This window comes from Carassius gibelio, chromosome B8, assembly GCF_023724105.1.
Source record: "Carassius gibelio isolate Cgi1373 ecotype wild population from Czech Republic chromosome B8, carGib1.2-hapl.c, whole genome shotgun sequence".
NCBI lineage: Eukaryota > Metazoa > Chordata > Actinopteri > Cypriniformes > Cyprinidae > Carassius > Carassius gibelio.
The window spans coordinates 13362112-13377225 of record NC_068403.1 but is presented as its reverse complement, the minus strand read 5'-3'; the positions used below and the strand labels follow the sequence as shown (position 1 = coordinate 13377225).

Sequence of the window (15114 nt, the reverse complement as noted above, 5' to 3'; positions counted from 1 at the left end):
ACGTGAAGATGACCCGTGCTGTTTCTATGCAGTTACCCTTGCACAGCTGCCGCAGTCTGCCATTAAGACAAGTCCCACATCTAAAGGCAGTAGGACAAATGTAGGTCATTAATATCCTCCATCTTGCACTGTAGATTTCAAGATTGCTTAACCATTGCAATTTGAAATGTGGCATTCATTTGACACCTGTATTCCTCACAGATATTTATTGTTAAACTAATGTGATTGCTGAGCTACTCTGTAACTATTTCTATATTTAAGAAAGATCTGTTGCAATGATCTGTTGCAAGTTGGTATTTTTTTCTCGAAGATGGCCTACATAAAATTGCTGTTCTAGCTATTCCGTGACAAAAGGTGATGTTTCTTCAATCAAGGCATTTTTTTCTCAGTTATAGTGTACTGGTGTGTTTTTTTTTTTTTTTTTTTTTTTTTTTTGTGATAGAACTCCGAAAGCATGCTATTTAATTGCACGAAATGTATTTATGTGTAGCTCTAGTTTGGGAAGCACGCTGTAAGTGCTACTTAGCTACTTAGCGTTCGAAGAAACTCTGAAGTGAGCGCTAAGATCGTAAAGGCGCCCCCTGGAGTACATAGAGGCTACATCTTATCCCAATGCATTTTTTTTGCATGGCAGGCTTCATTTCATCTGAACCATAGTAGGAAAAGGCCATAGAAACGTGGAGATACGATTATTTCATACATTCAGGAGACGGCATACACTCGTAGCCTACAAATAGTCAAATTAACAAAGATGTTCTTTCTTTTTAAGCAAAACAACAGACAAATTATTTTAACTGTTTATAATATATATATATATATATATTATTATTTTTTTTTTTTAATTTTTACAATAGTTTTTAATACATGGATTTTAGCAGATTTTTGGAATTATCTACTAGTATATTAGGCTACAGTTTACTACTAAATAAAAAGTTACACAGTAGCTTATTAGACATTTTTGTGAAAAATTTAACCTCACTCGAAATTTTAAACTAGAGTTTAAAAGAGTTGTTAGAACAAAAACAGGCGAAAAAGTAGAAAGAGATAGCGTATGATAGACAATATTTGTTTCAGATTGTTTCATCAGACTAACAACAACCAGCTAGATCGGGACAGTTTTTAGGCTTTATTTTATGGATAATGATGTATTTATTTATGTATACTTTTTAATTGTATTATGTTTATTTTTTATGAGGATTTGTGCGCACAGATGGCTAATTTGCTTATTGCAGTGTTAAATATTGTTTTGAAGTGAATGATCTGGATGGACCTTCATTCTTTTACACCTTATTATCAGTAGCTAAATGTATTTTGCTTATTTTCCCTATTTATTTATTCATTTAGTTTTATATATATATTTATATATAATTATTATTTATTTATTTATTTTATTTTTTACAAATTTTCTTTATAAATTAGATGAAGTATTGAACGATGTTTTATTAGGCTATTTGTAGCCAACCAAACAATCAATATGGGCTACACAAAAATACTAACATTAACACGAAAATAAAGACTAAATCAAAATATTTAAACGATTTAAAACAAAAATAATAAGAATAATAAATAATTATAATAATATTCACATAATAATAAAAACATTACTATTCAGGGCTGATATCATTGTATTTGATGGGGGTGGCAATAGGAACCTGCAAGGACGTGGGCTGACCCAAAAACCTTGAAAAACATAGTTGCATTTCGCTTTTTATTTTTAATTAATATTTTTACCTAGTTTTTTTTCCGGGACTATTTGAGCCTACTTCCAATTTATTTTATATTTCACGAATAGTAATGTGTAACATAGCCTAGTCATAAAGAACCATGAATATGGTCTATTTAAGATCTCTCTGTATTAAAAGTCATATGACAAATGAACGATATGCATAATAATGCAACCACTAGTTATCAAACTACTACGATAATTGCTAATTTATATGACCACATAATTTAAAAATATGTACTCGGAATACGCTAAAATCCCTTTACACCCCCCCCCCCCCCCCCCCCCCCTTTCTTAAGATGTTAGATGTAGAATGGATTTGGCTATTACGCTGCCAAAATGTGACAGTGAGGCTGATTGTTAATTCACGAACAGTAGCTTTAAATCTATTATTGGCCGGGTTTCTGTGACTCGCTGGTGACTTCCACGGAACAGACAGAAAGTTGGCATGGATTTAACAGCGTGCTTTGAAGGGATTTGAGCACTCATTCGTTTTTCGGTGACAGTTTAAAAGGGCTCTTTCTATCCCGCGTACGCATGACTCATGAAACAGCCACAATGCTTGTGCCGAAAATAAGGGTCTATTTTATTTAGGAAAACAAAATTCAGGAAGGAATGAATGATGCCACAGCCACAACATGGACAAGACTGTAAATTATTCTTGTTTTTAGCTCGCAGAAATTTCATGGTATTATTTTTGGCTTGATCAAAAGAATAATTCTTGTCATTGTGCTTCATATTCGCAGGGCCACGACGACCTTCTTAGCGGGAAAAAAAAAGAAGTGATGCGACCTCTGAAATTAGTGATGTGCAGAAGAAGAAAATGGGTTAAAGAAGTCTTCAATAATAAATAAATAAAACCTCAAGAAAAAAGAATAGACCCTACCAGAAGAGACAACCATGGACATGTTACCTTAAACTCTCCAAAGAATGACTGGAATTACTAAAAAAGGAAAATAGATATTAGAATAAATCTAGAATAACATGTTTGACAGGACTTTAGATTTAGGGCAAAGTGCAGTACAAATTGCATACCACAACCATTACATTTATAGGTACATTGTGCTCAAGTAATGTTTTTAGAACAGAGGTCCAACATGGGACAGAAGAGAGGTGAAGTGATGCTTGGCCAACTGTCTGGATTTATCCATATCAGAGGAGAGAGTCCCTGCCCCAGGCTGTAGTTAATGAAAATCCCATGGCTGAGCATCTGAGCTTCAGATACTTCTTCATGGTCATTGTGTGAGCACCTTTAATTGAATCAGAGCCACAGGTCACAGAGACTCTCCTCCACCAGCTCCCCCCTTCAGTATAAACACATTTAGGGACTATTTATTTTTTAGCTGTGGCGTGCGTCCACGGCAGCCAGGTCAACTGATACCCAGATGGTTTCTCTGAGGAGCCTGTTTACAGATTCCTGCAGTCAGAGTTGAGGAAAGTGAGGATCTGACGGTATGTCGCTGATTACAGTCACTCAGCTTTAAATGCAGGAACTGCATGATAAACATTACTCTTCAGGCCTGCTAAATATTTTATATTTTATGCTGTAGGGACATTTTCATTGTTTTCCTTATGGATAGATGGGTACAAGGATGTGCAAACAGAATGCAGAATTGCAGTTTGAATTTGAATCTAAAGAAGTAAAAAAAAGAAATTCTGAAATTTCTACAACTGTGGTTTTTAAAAAATGTTTACGGATACTGTACATAGATAGATAGATAGATAGATAGATAGATAGATAGATAGATAGATAGATAGATAGATAGATAGATAGATAGAATAGATTAAAATGCCATTTATGGAATATAGTAATTGGTTTTATTAAACTATTTTTTCCTATTCAATAAATTAATTTTTACTGACAAGGGTGGAAGAACACTTCATTTCCCAGAATGCATTGCCTGCGTTGCATTACTTTGATTTTGCTATTCAGTAATTTCCTCTTCCTACTCGAGCACCAGTTAAACACCATCAGCCTTCAGTAATTTCCTCTTCCTCTCATCCCAATTCATATTCTAGTTCAACTTTAATCAATAATTTAATACAAATTCTAACTTGAACAAGAATCTATTCTTCAGTTCTTTTACACAATATGTTCATAGACATATGTTTTATTCTGGTAGAGTGTGATGTAAAAGTCTTTAAAAACCTCTACAAACGTTTATAGTAAAGGTATTAACATTTGACTTTGAACATCATCATTGTATTCATTCACATCACCTTTCTGTGGTAATATAGACATCTCTTATGCAGTCTGCAGACAGCGAAATTGTGTGGGGTCGATAGAAGGACAGTCAGTCTGTTCCTACCCAGTGTCCCACATATACACATAAAGACCGGCCCTTCTTCAGTGCTTTTCAGACACAAACTCTCGCTTCCCAGACTCCCTCTGTCATGTGTTGTGACCCGGGGTCGGCAGCTGTCAGTCAGAGCTTCGGCTTCAGCTGGACAGAGAGAGAGGAAGAGAGAGAAAGAGCCCTCAGAGGAAAATCCTTCCTCTTTATACGGGATCATCTATCTACATGCAGGACACATAATTGAATTACTGCCCCTTCCCCTCCACATATTCCAATGCAAACCTGTAGGCTGGTATGATAAAGACCTCCACTCATGATCAGAGTGTGTGAATCAGCTTGTTAACAGCACAGTGGTTTCCCTGTTTAAACACTACTAATGCTGCATGCTCTTGATGAAATTATTACATAGATAGAAACTACGTATAGAAAGATAATTCCACATCCTACCTTTTAATTCAAATTGCAGTTTTGTTTCCTGTTTGAATTCAATTTGAATTCAGGAATTTAAATAGGAAGTTACAAGGCATTCTCAGTTCAGTTTTGAATGGTACACACCCATTATTAATGGAGTGGAGCAACATTGAAAAACTGATACAGTTGAAGAAAGCTGACAAGGAGATGGAGGATGATAGCAGGTCCAGGGTTGTGTGAACTGAAGGTCTCAGAAGGGTCACATCCAACTCTGCTCTTTCTGCTCTGAACTGGATGAGAAAGAGAGAGGGAGAAGGGCGAACAGAGAGACCGTGGGCCACAGACTGGACTGATTTCCTGCATGGGGTCATGCCAGGGACAGGTTCAGCCGCCCCAGGTTCGGGAAACAAGAGTGGCCACAAAGCCACAGCAAGTGGAGGAGCGAGGGTCAGCCGTTTGATGACAGAAATCCAAAGAGTCAATGGAGATACATGTATACAGCTGGGCAGAAATCAATGTTTCATCCTAATATCGCCTGCAGAGTTTTGGTGACTGATGTTCAGGTCAGGACTGTGAACCTTAAACTGAAAAACTTTTGCTGACAAATTGACTTTGAAACAGTAAATTTGACTAATAATTAGAAAGAAATGGCAAATACACACTAAAATAAACTTGAAAATCTGAAGTAGAAAGAGAAATTGTATTTTCATGTAAACCATATTCTAATAATTGTTGATTTTTATTTACAACTTCAAAAATATATATTTTTTACAGTGTATTTTCTCATGGAAACCGAAATGTTGTTCATAGCTTTTCCCCTTGAAATCTCTTAACTTTTTTCATTTCAGTATTCAGTCAGTTCTCACTCAGATCATATTCAGTTGTAGATTATAATTGTAACTGATAGGGGGACATCTGCTACAATCAGTCATGCAAGAATTACATGATTTTCTGAACTACATTATATTCTGAGGTAACATATTTTTCTGTAATCCTTGCTTACAATGGCCAATGCATTTGATCAAAAAAGGAGGGCCTATTCCTTTCTGTACTGCCATTTGTCATATTGTATAGATAACATTGAAACAGAGAAGAGCATCAGCTCTTACTCTGCTTTCCTACAGATGCAAATGATATGACTGTGGTTGTGTGCATATCAACTCTGTCAACACTTAAAAGTCCTTGTTCCTGGGGCCATCCAGCCAATCTAAAGTTGATATTTTCTTTAAACGTGTCTCCTGGAGTATATTTTCTCTACTGAGTTTTTTATTTCAAGAGCATGCCATCACCTCAGGCTAGAGTGAAATGTTCTCTATGGGGTTTCAGCCATTTAACCATGAGTCAGAATCACAAAACCTGGCTGAAGCTACTGGATCATACACAAGAAAAGTGTCCAGGGTGCACTCCATACACAGTATTTGCATTTACAAAGACATATTGAAGCATAGAGATTAGGGGAGAGCGGGGCTAGTTGTCACATTTTTTACACCAGTAATTATTTCTCAGGTTGGGTTTATTTTTGAAAGTCATTCAAATTCTAAAGACACAAACCTGCAGAATTTACTGAATAATTCCACTGTTATATTGCCCAGGGAAAAACCATACAGTTAAATGAAGAAAACCTGACTACATTCCAGAATATTTGGGCAGTTGTCACACCCATGGGGTTGGGTGTCACTTTTTTATATATGTATTATTCCATATATATTTCTATAGCCTATAAAAATATGACACCTAACCTGACATTTATGACTTTTTTGTCCTGACCCTGTCTGAATTATTCCAAGTTTTTGCGTTCACTTATTTGACTAATTGGAAACTATTGGAAACTGCATAATCTGGACGTGATTAGGCCTATACAGTCATAATGACTGCACTGGATGCGGCCAGCGCGACGCGACAAAAAAAAAAAATCGTCCTGAGAAAACTCATGCACAGTTCTATTTCTGTCGCACTCCACGCGCCCTTGCTACTTCTGACGCGACAAATAAAAGAGTTTGCAGCGGTCGCTTTGTCTTGTTCAGTGTAGACAGTCTCTGTTGCGACACTAGTCTACAACTATAGCGTCGGCTATAAAATCTAGAAAATCATTGCAATGCAGTGTTTAAACTTTAAGTTTGAAACCAACATATAAAACCACTGATACAAAACTTTTACATTTGTAATTGGACTTTTGACTCCAAATCCTGCAAGCAACTGGTAGATACTAACTCTAGGTTTGGGTAGACATTTCCCCGGCCCATGTCATCTCAGTGGCAAACATTATAACTGAATTCACTTAGCTCGTGAGACAACTTGCCGCGCATTATATATAGACTAGTCAGTATTTATTTATAAATACTTAGGCCTACACATTAACTCGCTGAATTAAACGAGCATTGTATTGTTTTGAGAATGCATTACCTTCTACTTTCTGCCGACGCTTACTAAATTCCTAGCGGGTCTCCAATTTTCGCCCATATGTTTTCAGATCTCCTCCACAACATCCTAATCTAAGTCACGCTGTTTATTAATTGGCTCACAAACATGCCACTGCATACGAGCAGAAGCCGGTCATGTCCTTTTGATTAACTTCACGGGGTCTTTAATGTGCCTTTAGGATCACTGAAATAAAAGGGTAAGATTTTCCTCTCTCTATTAACATCTTCACAGCTTAATGTGGGGTATTTGCTGGAGTGTTTGCGCAAATTCGATTTTTTTTCTCTGTATTTGTAACAAATTTACTTTTTTTTGCCCAATGCAAATTATGCAAATTATGTCCGCTAGATACAAATCCCAGTGTAACTTTTAACATGACTGACTTTTCATGTTTGCAACAGAATAACAAAATGAGGCTTATGTTTAGTTTAGACGAAGAATAAGTCAGTGTCATAGAAGTGAGTCAGTATTTGATTTTAGTTTTCAGAAGAGTATGCAGTTTGCAGTGCAACAAAACAACTTGTGGGAGGAAGTGATATGATCTCTTCCGTATTCCCAAAGTCTGTTTGCTTGGTGAATTCATCATCGAATGAAACGGTTCTTATGTGGGCTGACCGAAGCAAATGGACTGGATGTTTACACACTTGTCCGTCAGGTTGGCTCCATGCGGCCTTACAGACATCCAAAAAACTGTTAGACATCCTGGAGAGCAGCGCGAGTCGTTTAAGTGCTCTGAGTTCAGAGATCCATTGCAGAGATTTGAGCTGCCACGTCAATATCAACAGTTTTCAATTTCTTTGATCTCTGGATGTCCCTGGATGTCCAGACTCAAGCAGCTCCACGAAGTTCTATGGAAGGCGTTTTTATTTTATTTTATTTTTTTATTTTTTTTGGATAAATTATGTGGACAGTCAGCAGTTTGCAATATATTTCATCAAGCGTTTGTTACCAACAAAAAGTCAATAAAAAAGGATAATTATGATAAACGCTTTAACTTTTCTTCTGGACTTTAAATGTATTTTTAAGAACCACAGATCGAACAGAACAAAATGCATACAGCAGATTTCTTAAAATAAATTGCTAGTAATTAAAAACTCTACAAAAACAATAAATCTATCCTAATATAGGCCACTCTACATTATAGCGAGTTGCTTTTTGTCTGTTTTGTCTATATCTATTATAAGCTTAAAGTTTTGTGGGAGTTGTAAAGTTTTGTGGGAAATGAGTAACAGGTGAGTTGGTGGTCATCATATTAATGAACTTTATTTAAGAAGAATGCACATTTTCTGTAGCAACTGGATCAGCGTTTGTATAATTTTTTATTAATGATGCAGTAACCATAAACCAGCTTTATTTCTTTTATCTGTTATAGTCTATATATGTTAGCGTTTTCTAAAATAAAATAAATGTGATGTTTGCTATTTAAGTACTTTTTATTAATATTTACAGGTTTAGGTTTACATAAGATATATAATCGAAAATGACCCTTTTGGCTTAAAATAGCTAAAAGAAAATATCATAACTTAAATGTTGCCTTGTATAAAATAATGACGTTGGTTTGTATTACATATTAATTTGTACTACATACATATTGATGAATATGCATAGAAATATGTAAGAATATAGAATAGGAATAAATATCAATAGTACCCTAAAATTTTTCCCCCTGTAAAAAAGCAACAGCTTACTATTTTTTTTTTTTTTTTTTTTTTTTTTTTTTTTTTTTTTGCTGTTGCTTTAGGCCTTGTGATTTTTTCACACGGCTGTTTCCTTATGTAAATCAAATTACAGCTATGCTTATACATTGCATACATCTCGATAATAAAATAAAAAGATGCTTCTCCAAACGTAGAGTATTTTGTCCGTCTAACTAAAGACCGTGATGGCATTTCAGCTGTTACATATATGATTTAAATTCAAAACTAAATTTTGTCTTTGATGTAGCATGATATATATCATAATCGAATTCATTGATTGGATTTTTTCGCCAGTGCGCGTTTAAAGGTAGATCCTTGATCCCTGCTTTGATTGAGTTGGGACAGCGTCACGCGTAACATGTTCCTGGATCAAAATCCATCAAATCTGGATTCAGTAGACTAGTTTGGTGAATTCAAGTTAGGCCTATAAGTGCTCAGCCAGTCACAATTATGTGATTTAATCACATTCTCCTATCTCTCATAACAATTTTGTTTTATTAAGAGAAAATGTTTTGGAGGTAAATGGTTAATTGACAGGAGCCGCACGTGATTGATTTTTGGGCGTATTGAATCAGACCGCTGTCTCCCTCTCTCCCTCTCCCAGTTTACGGGTCGTTGTTTCTGATCCTCTAAATCCCACCCACTTGAAATGAAGAGGTGGAAAAAAATCGCCATCTCTCTTGCTTATACACTAACTTGTCCCCTGTTATTAGCATCCTGGTTCACTATTCTCGTGCTCGGGCCGGGGTGATGGAGACTGAGAGTTGTCTGTCTTTCTCCTCGCCTTCAAACAGGATCACGCCAGAGAATTCACCGGGTTTGGAGCATAATTCTGGCGCGTTCTTTCAGTGTGACGACCACCAAAAGTCTCCGCACCTTCCTCTAGCGCATCGACATGAGTTTTTTATGGGACGCTACACAGACGGCGGCTCCGCGGACTTTACGCACGGCGTCAGCGCAACAACTCCCCGCGCATCGCCTGGAAAACATACGAAGTATTTGGAGAATATGAACCAGGACCAAAAACCTTCGATCACTGAGAAGAACTCGTCATTTTATGAGACTAATTCTGACGGTAAGTGAAAACTAGTTCAGTAGTTCAATGTCAAACAAAAGAATAATAATAGTAGCCTAATAATAATAATAATTCTCAAAAGCCGTTTACACAATTTTTTTAAATAGGCTACTCCACCTGAGAGGCCCAAAACAACCAGTTGCTGGGAATGTCAGTCATATTTTTCATTTACGCATAATTTCTTGAAACGGATATATGGCAACTGGAAATGTAAATAGCCTACCATTACATTACACTTAAAATTATGTCAGCAAGAAAAGTGGTGTTATTTGTGCTGATTAGTGATTGGCTAGATAAAGCCAATTGAAATAATGTATTTATTTATTAAGTTAGACTTTTCGGTTAATCAGTATTTCTTTCGATCTGGAATCTCACTTGTTAAACACTTTTGAAATGGCCTGTACTTAACTTTTTTTCGTTTTATTAGGCTACATACATACATGGTGTTCACGATGTTAAAGTGAGATGTGTATTCGTTGTGTGTTTTTATCAATAACCACAATATAAAACGTTAGAGTTTTTTTTTTACATAATTTATTTACACTACTACTTAAAGCAGTTTTGTTAGTCTTCAAAACTATCTTTTTACCTTTTGTTAATTACAAACTTTTACAAACGTATATCTGATCTCAAATAGCTTAAGTTCAAGTTTAGCTTAAGTTTAATGTTTGTATAATTTTGGTTTTAAAATAATTAACTCTAAATAAGTTATCATAATGAGTTAAAAATAAGCCATATAGTAAAAGTAAAATAAAATAAAAAACAATTTTATTATTATTATTTTAAACCAGGCAAGTCGGTTAAAAACGGCTTCTTACTTTCAATAACAGCCTATTTTAGTTATTATTAGTATTATTATTATTTTATATCAGCTGAATGGTTGTTGTAAGAGCTGCGTCTTCTAGGAAATTTCAGGCCTGCTCGCCCGAGCGCTTTTCGTCCTCACACTTTCCCAAATCATGATTTAAAAACGCATGTTTAAAGTTCTTGCATAATTATTTATTATTTGTGAGGTTCAAATCTTTTTTGATCTGTTGTGATCAAACGTTTTCTTTCCTCATACAGCTGAAACAATTTATTTCTAGTCTCAATTTACATTACAGGCCTAATCATAAAATATTGCGATGTCTAGGCCTAATTCTCAGAAACAATATCGTCAGAAGCATAATGACCATTCTTGTTTGCGTTTAAATGCCTTACTATTCTGTCACACATTCTAAATACGAACAGAGATCTTGGATTCTAAATTGGGTTAATTTATAAACGATTCTGTCGATATTAGCAAGTCAACAAGCAAGTTTACATTTCCCGAATAACTTATTTATTAAGATCACGAGACGTGTTGAGCCAGTATGTTCTTCAACTTTTAATTGGGGACCTCACCTTATGGGGCTCATGGGGTGTGCAAACAAATATAGCCTGGATTTATTGGTGGGAACGAGCTAGTGTTGAAGACAACAAAACAACATGTTTTGTCTTTTAGTATACTGTGCTATAAGGAGGAAGAAATGCAAGGTCATTTCTGCCATATGTGCCGGGGTTACAGCGTCGAACTTGTTTCCGATACATCATTCATCGTTGCACTTATATTATAGCCTACTTTTTGAAAGACACTTTTTGTCATGTTCTCAATCATTTTTAAAACTTCATCTTTATTAGTGTATCGCTCCTTCGAAGGTCAGTGGATACATTTTGGGAGATGTTTAATTCAAATTAAATTAAAATAGTAAAGTCTTGTTATATAGTGTTCTTAGGCCGCAGTATATAACTATTATATTCCTTAAAACATTATTATGATTATTATGATTATTATAATTATTAGTTCTTGCACTATTTGAAGAGATAAAATATAATAATGCTATCACTTTAAAGTTATGGAGCTCTAGTAAATGGTTTCCTCTGTTTTGGTGAAAATTAAATTAGGAAAACCATAATTCATCTCTGCCACTTAATCACTAAGCAGAGACAGACATTGAGCTTTAAAGCAAACTGCCTGGGGATTTTTATGACCCAAGGTCAGATGTTTTTAATATCTACAGAAACATCTAAATTATAATTTCACTCTAATTCAGATGGATTACAGGGGAACTCTTGTGAGGAAAACAAACTATAGCACTATCATTGTCATACAGTACTATCAGCAAGTTCTTGACATGCCTGTAAAAAATGTATATATAATATTTTTTTATGTCTCAAATAGACTTTGACTCTTGTATGCATTTGAATGAATTAAAGCACATTTTCCATGAAAATAATCGATATGATTATTTGATTAAATAAAAAATTGCTACACAGAAGAGACATACATTTCTATTTTAAACTCATGAAGAAAAAAACACCCTCTTGTAAAGGACTTTGGCTGGTTTATTCCTTTTAAAATAGCTCTTCCCATCATTTATATCCTCCTGAGAAAAGCAAACACGTCCTGTTTGAATGATGTTTATTATTAAAGTGATTATAACAGAACTTTTTTTGTCAAAATTCCTTCACTTCTTACAACCTTTTAACCTGTCATAACATAATAGCTGTGGATTTTGTAATGACATGCATTTTATTGTACTATTCAAGCAAGTGTTTAAACTTACAAAAATTGATTTTTAACTCAAGCCATTCAATCTAGAGTTTCAAGCTTAATCAAAACAGTAAGCTCTGCTGACAGTGTGTTATTATCCTCTTTAAAGTTTGTGGAATACCAATAAGTAGACTGAATATTTGAAGCAATGTTGGTTTAATGGTCTACTATTTAATATAAACTGCTAAAATATTCTTCTATGATATAAGCTGCTATGGTTTACAGTAACATACAGTGATTGCTATGAATTTATCACTGATCAAAAATATGTTTTAATGTTTATTTTTTTAGCAAGGTTAAATTGCTAAATATATATATACATATATATATATATATATATATATATATATATATATATATATATATATATATATATATATATATATATATATATATATATATTTTTTTTTTTTATATATATATAAAAAGTTGGTGCTTCATATGGAAACCTGCTATATAATGTGTATTAATTTAACTTATAATTTATTATAATTCTATTCCTAATTAAAACTCATATATTTGACATGCGTTTGTGGTTAGTCTGAGGTTGTTACGCCCTGCAGCTGAATCAGGTGAGAAGGAAAAATATTCAGGCTATACATAAAAAAAGCCATTAACTGCAGTTTAGAACACAAGAAAAGCACAGTACTTAAAGAGAAAATTATGTTTAATTAGCCTGGGCACAGTATTTCTATTTGCTTATTAGAATCTAAATGTCATTCTGTATTGGTGTCAGCAGGAGATAAGACCATACCCAAGACTCTTGCATATCCTGCTCTAGACTCGGAGTGTTGTGGAAAACTGAAAGAGCCGTCCAACGGGTTGCCTGGAGACTCCATCGCTGACTCCATCGACCTGTCAGGCAAGAACAAGAAGCGGAGGAACCGGACAACCTTCAGCACCTTTCAGCTAGAGGAGCTGGAGAAGGTCTTTCAGAAGACACATTACCCAGATGTGTATGCACGGGAACAGCTGGCACTGAGGACGGAGCTCACGGAGGCAAGAGTGCAGGTGTGTTAGACCACCTCGTGGGACAGGCTTTTAGTTATAAAATCAATGAGAGTATTTGGTATTATAAAAATAATTATGTCTATTCTCTTATTTTTTTCTATTCTCACAAAGGCTGCATTACTTGATGAAAAATACAGTCAAGACAGTAATATTATGAAATATGATTACATTTTAAAAAACTGTTTTCTATTTCAGTGTATGTTAAAATGTCATTTATTAATGTGATGGCAAAGCTGAATCTTCAGCAGCCATTAGTCCAGTCTTCAGTGTCACATGATGTTTCAGAAATCATTCTAATAGGTTGTAATAATATGTAGTGCTCAATAAATATTTATTGCTAAAAACAATTGTGCTACTTACTATAAAGTTCAAAAGTAACATTGTCCTTAGAGATCAATCAAATGCATCCTTGCTGAGTGAAGTATTAATTTCTTTAAAATAAACTTGGGTAACTGATGTTAATAAAATATCAGGTTTCAAACGCAGCAACATGCACTAATATTTATTTATTTATTTGCACAGATTTAAATGCTTTCACTAATATTAATGTTCCTCATCGATTAGATTAAATATATTGAATTCTTTGAAAGGCAGAGCGTTCCATTTTGAGACGGCCTATATTTATATCACTCAATAATTAAGTTATTATACAGTAATAATAGAGCATATGGATATTCTTTCTCCAGGTGTGGTTCCAAAACAGACGGGCCAAATGGAGGAAAAGAGAGCGTTACGGGAAGATGCAAGAGGTGCGAAACCACTTTGCTGCTACATATGATATCTCCCTTCTCCCTCGCTCCGACTCATACCAGGTACACACGCAAATACACAAACACAGAACACAAAGACAGCATAAGACAGAGCTTGAGAACATAAAATGTAGCTTTTGTATACGATTTCAACACACACAGGGGAGTTGCTTTGGTTTGGCTGGAGACATAATGGACATTGGTCATTATAATGATTTATATTTGATGTCATAAACACAGACTCAGTTTAGTTTTATATTGTATGTTAGTGTAATGCCATGGGGCACAGGCCAGCATTAAACATATTTAATTTGTATGCATGTTAATTAAATGTAAAAAGGTTCTGAAAATGATTTCAAAATGTGTTTTTTTTTTCTTTCCACACAGATGCAAAATAACCTGTGGCCAAGCAGTGCGGGAACAGGAGGTGCCGGCGGGGCGGCCAGTGGTTGTGTTCTGGGAGCAGAGAACATGGCGTCGTCCTGTATGAGCCCTTACCCCCATCCTCACGGCAACCTGCCCGGGCTCATGGGTATGTCTGCGTCTCCAGGCCATCCTCATCATCATCATCATCATCATCACCCACCCCACCACCCTAGCATTAATGGGATATACTCACTCCATGGCTTCCCAGGAAGCCTGGGGGCCCATTCCTTTGAGCCCGGACCAGAGTCTGAATACAAGCCCTCAGGCCTGGTGGCCCTGCGCATGAAAACCAAAGACCCCGGGAGCCTGTTATCCTGGCCGACATGACCGTGCAGCTGCAACTGGGATTGTGATGACATCACTGAGCCAGCAAACAGTTAGCATGCCTGCACACAACTGAAATACTTTTTTAATGCTCAATGTACACATCTGTTTTTTGTTTTGTTTTTTTGTTTGCAGGCTTCGAGATGTTTTCACTGCAAAGATACATTTGACGTTTTAATTTTTTTTTTCTTGATCTGTTTCCCTATGGAAGCATCTCATTTGTTTGTGTGCTTGTTGAAATTCTATGAGCTTTGCACACAACTTGCCAAAATATAAAATTACCAAAGAGGATGTGCAACCTTTTTTATTTAAGTATGTTAAAGTTACTCTCATAGTTTCAGTGTATGCAGTGGTTTAGCCCCATTATGTATATATGTAGTCCCAGTCAATAAATGATTTTACATTTTCTGA

General features: G+C 35.3%; 1 protein-coding gene across 1 annotated transcript; it reads left to right on the top strand.

The window, feature by feature from the left end:
• The first annotated feature begins 9194 nt into the window (after positions 1–9194).
• Positions 9195–15114, top strand: alx3 (ALX homeobox 3). Its single transcript, XM_052564160.1, has 4 exons — positions 9195–9621; positions 12933–13204; positions 13891–14016; positions 14341–15114. The coding sequence occupies exons 1-4, from the start codon at positions 9297–9299 to the stop codon at positions 14704–14706; spliced, it is 1089 nt and encodes a 362-aa protein (XP_052420120.1). The 5' UTR covers positions 9195–9296; the 3' UTR covers positions 14707–15114.

Excerpts from the sequence above, each read along its gene's own strand:
- alx3 (XM_052564160.1), top strand. The coding sequence starts at position 9,297 with ATGGAGACTGAGAGTTGTCTGTCTTTCTCCTCGCCTTCAAACAGGATC. Across the intron at positions 9,622-12,932 it reads TTATGAGACTAATTCTGACG|GAGATAAGACCATACCCAAG; the intron begins GTAAGTGAAAAC and ends TGGTGTCAGCAG. Across the intron at positions 13,205-13,890 it reads TCACGGAGGCAAGAGTGCAG|GTGTGGTTCCAAAACAGACG; the intron begins GTGTGTTAGACC and ends TTCTTTCTCCAG.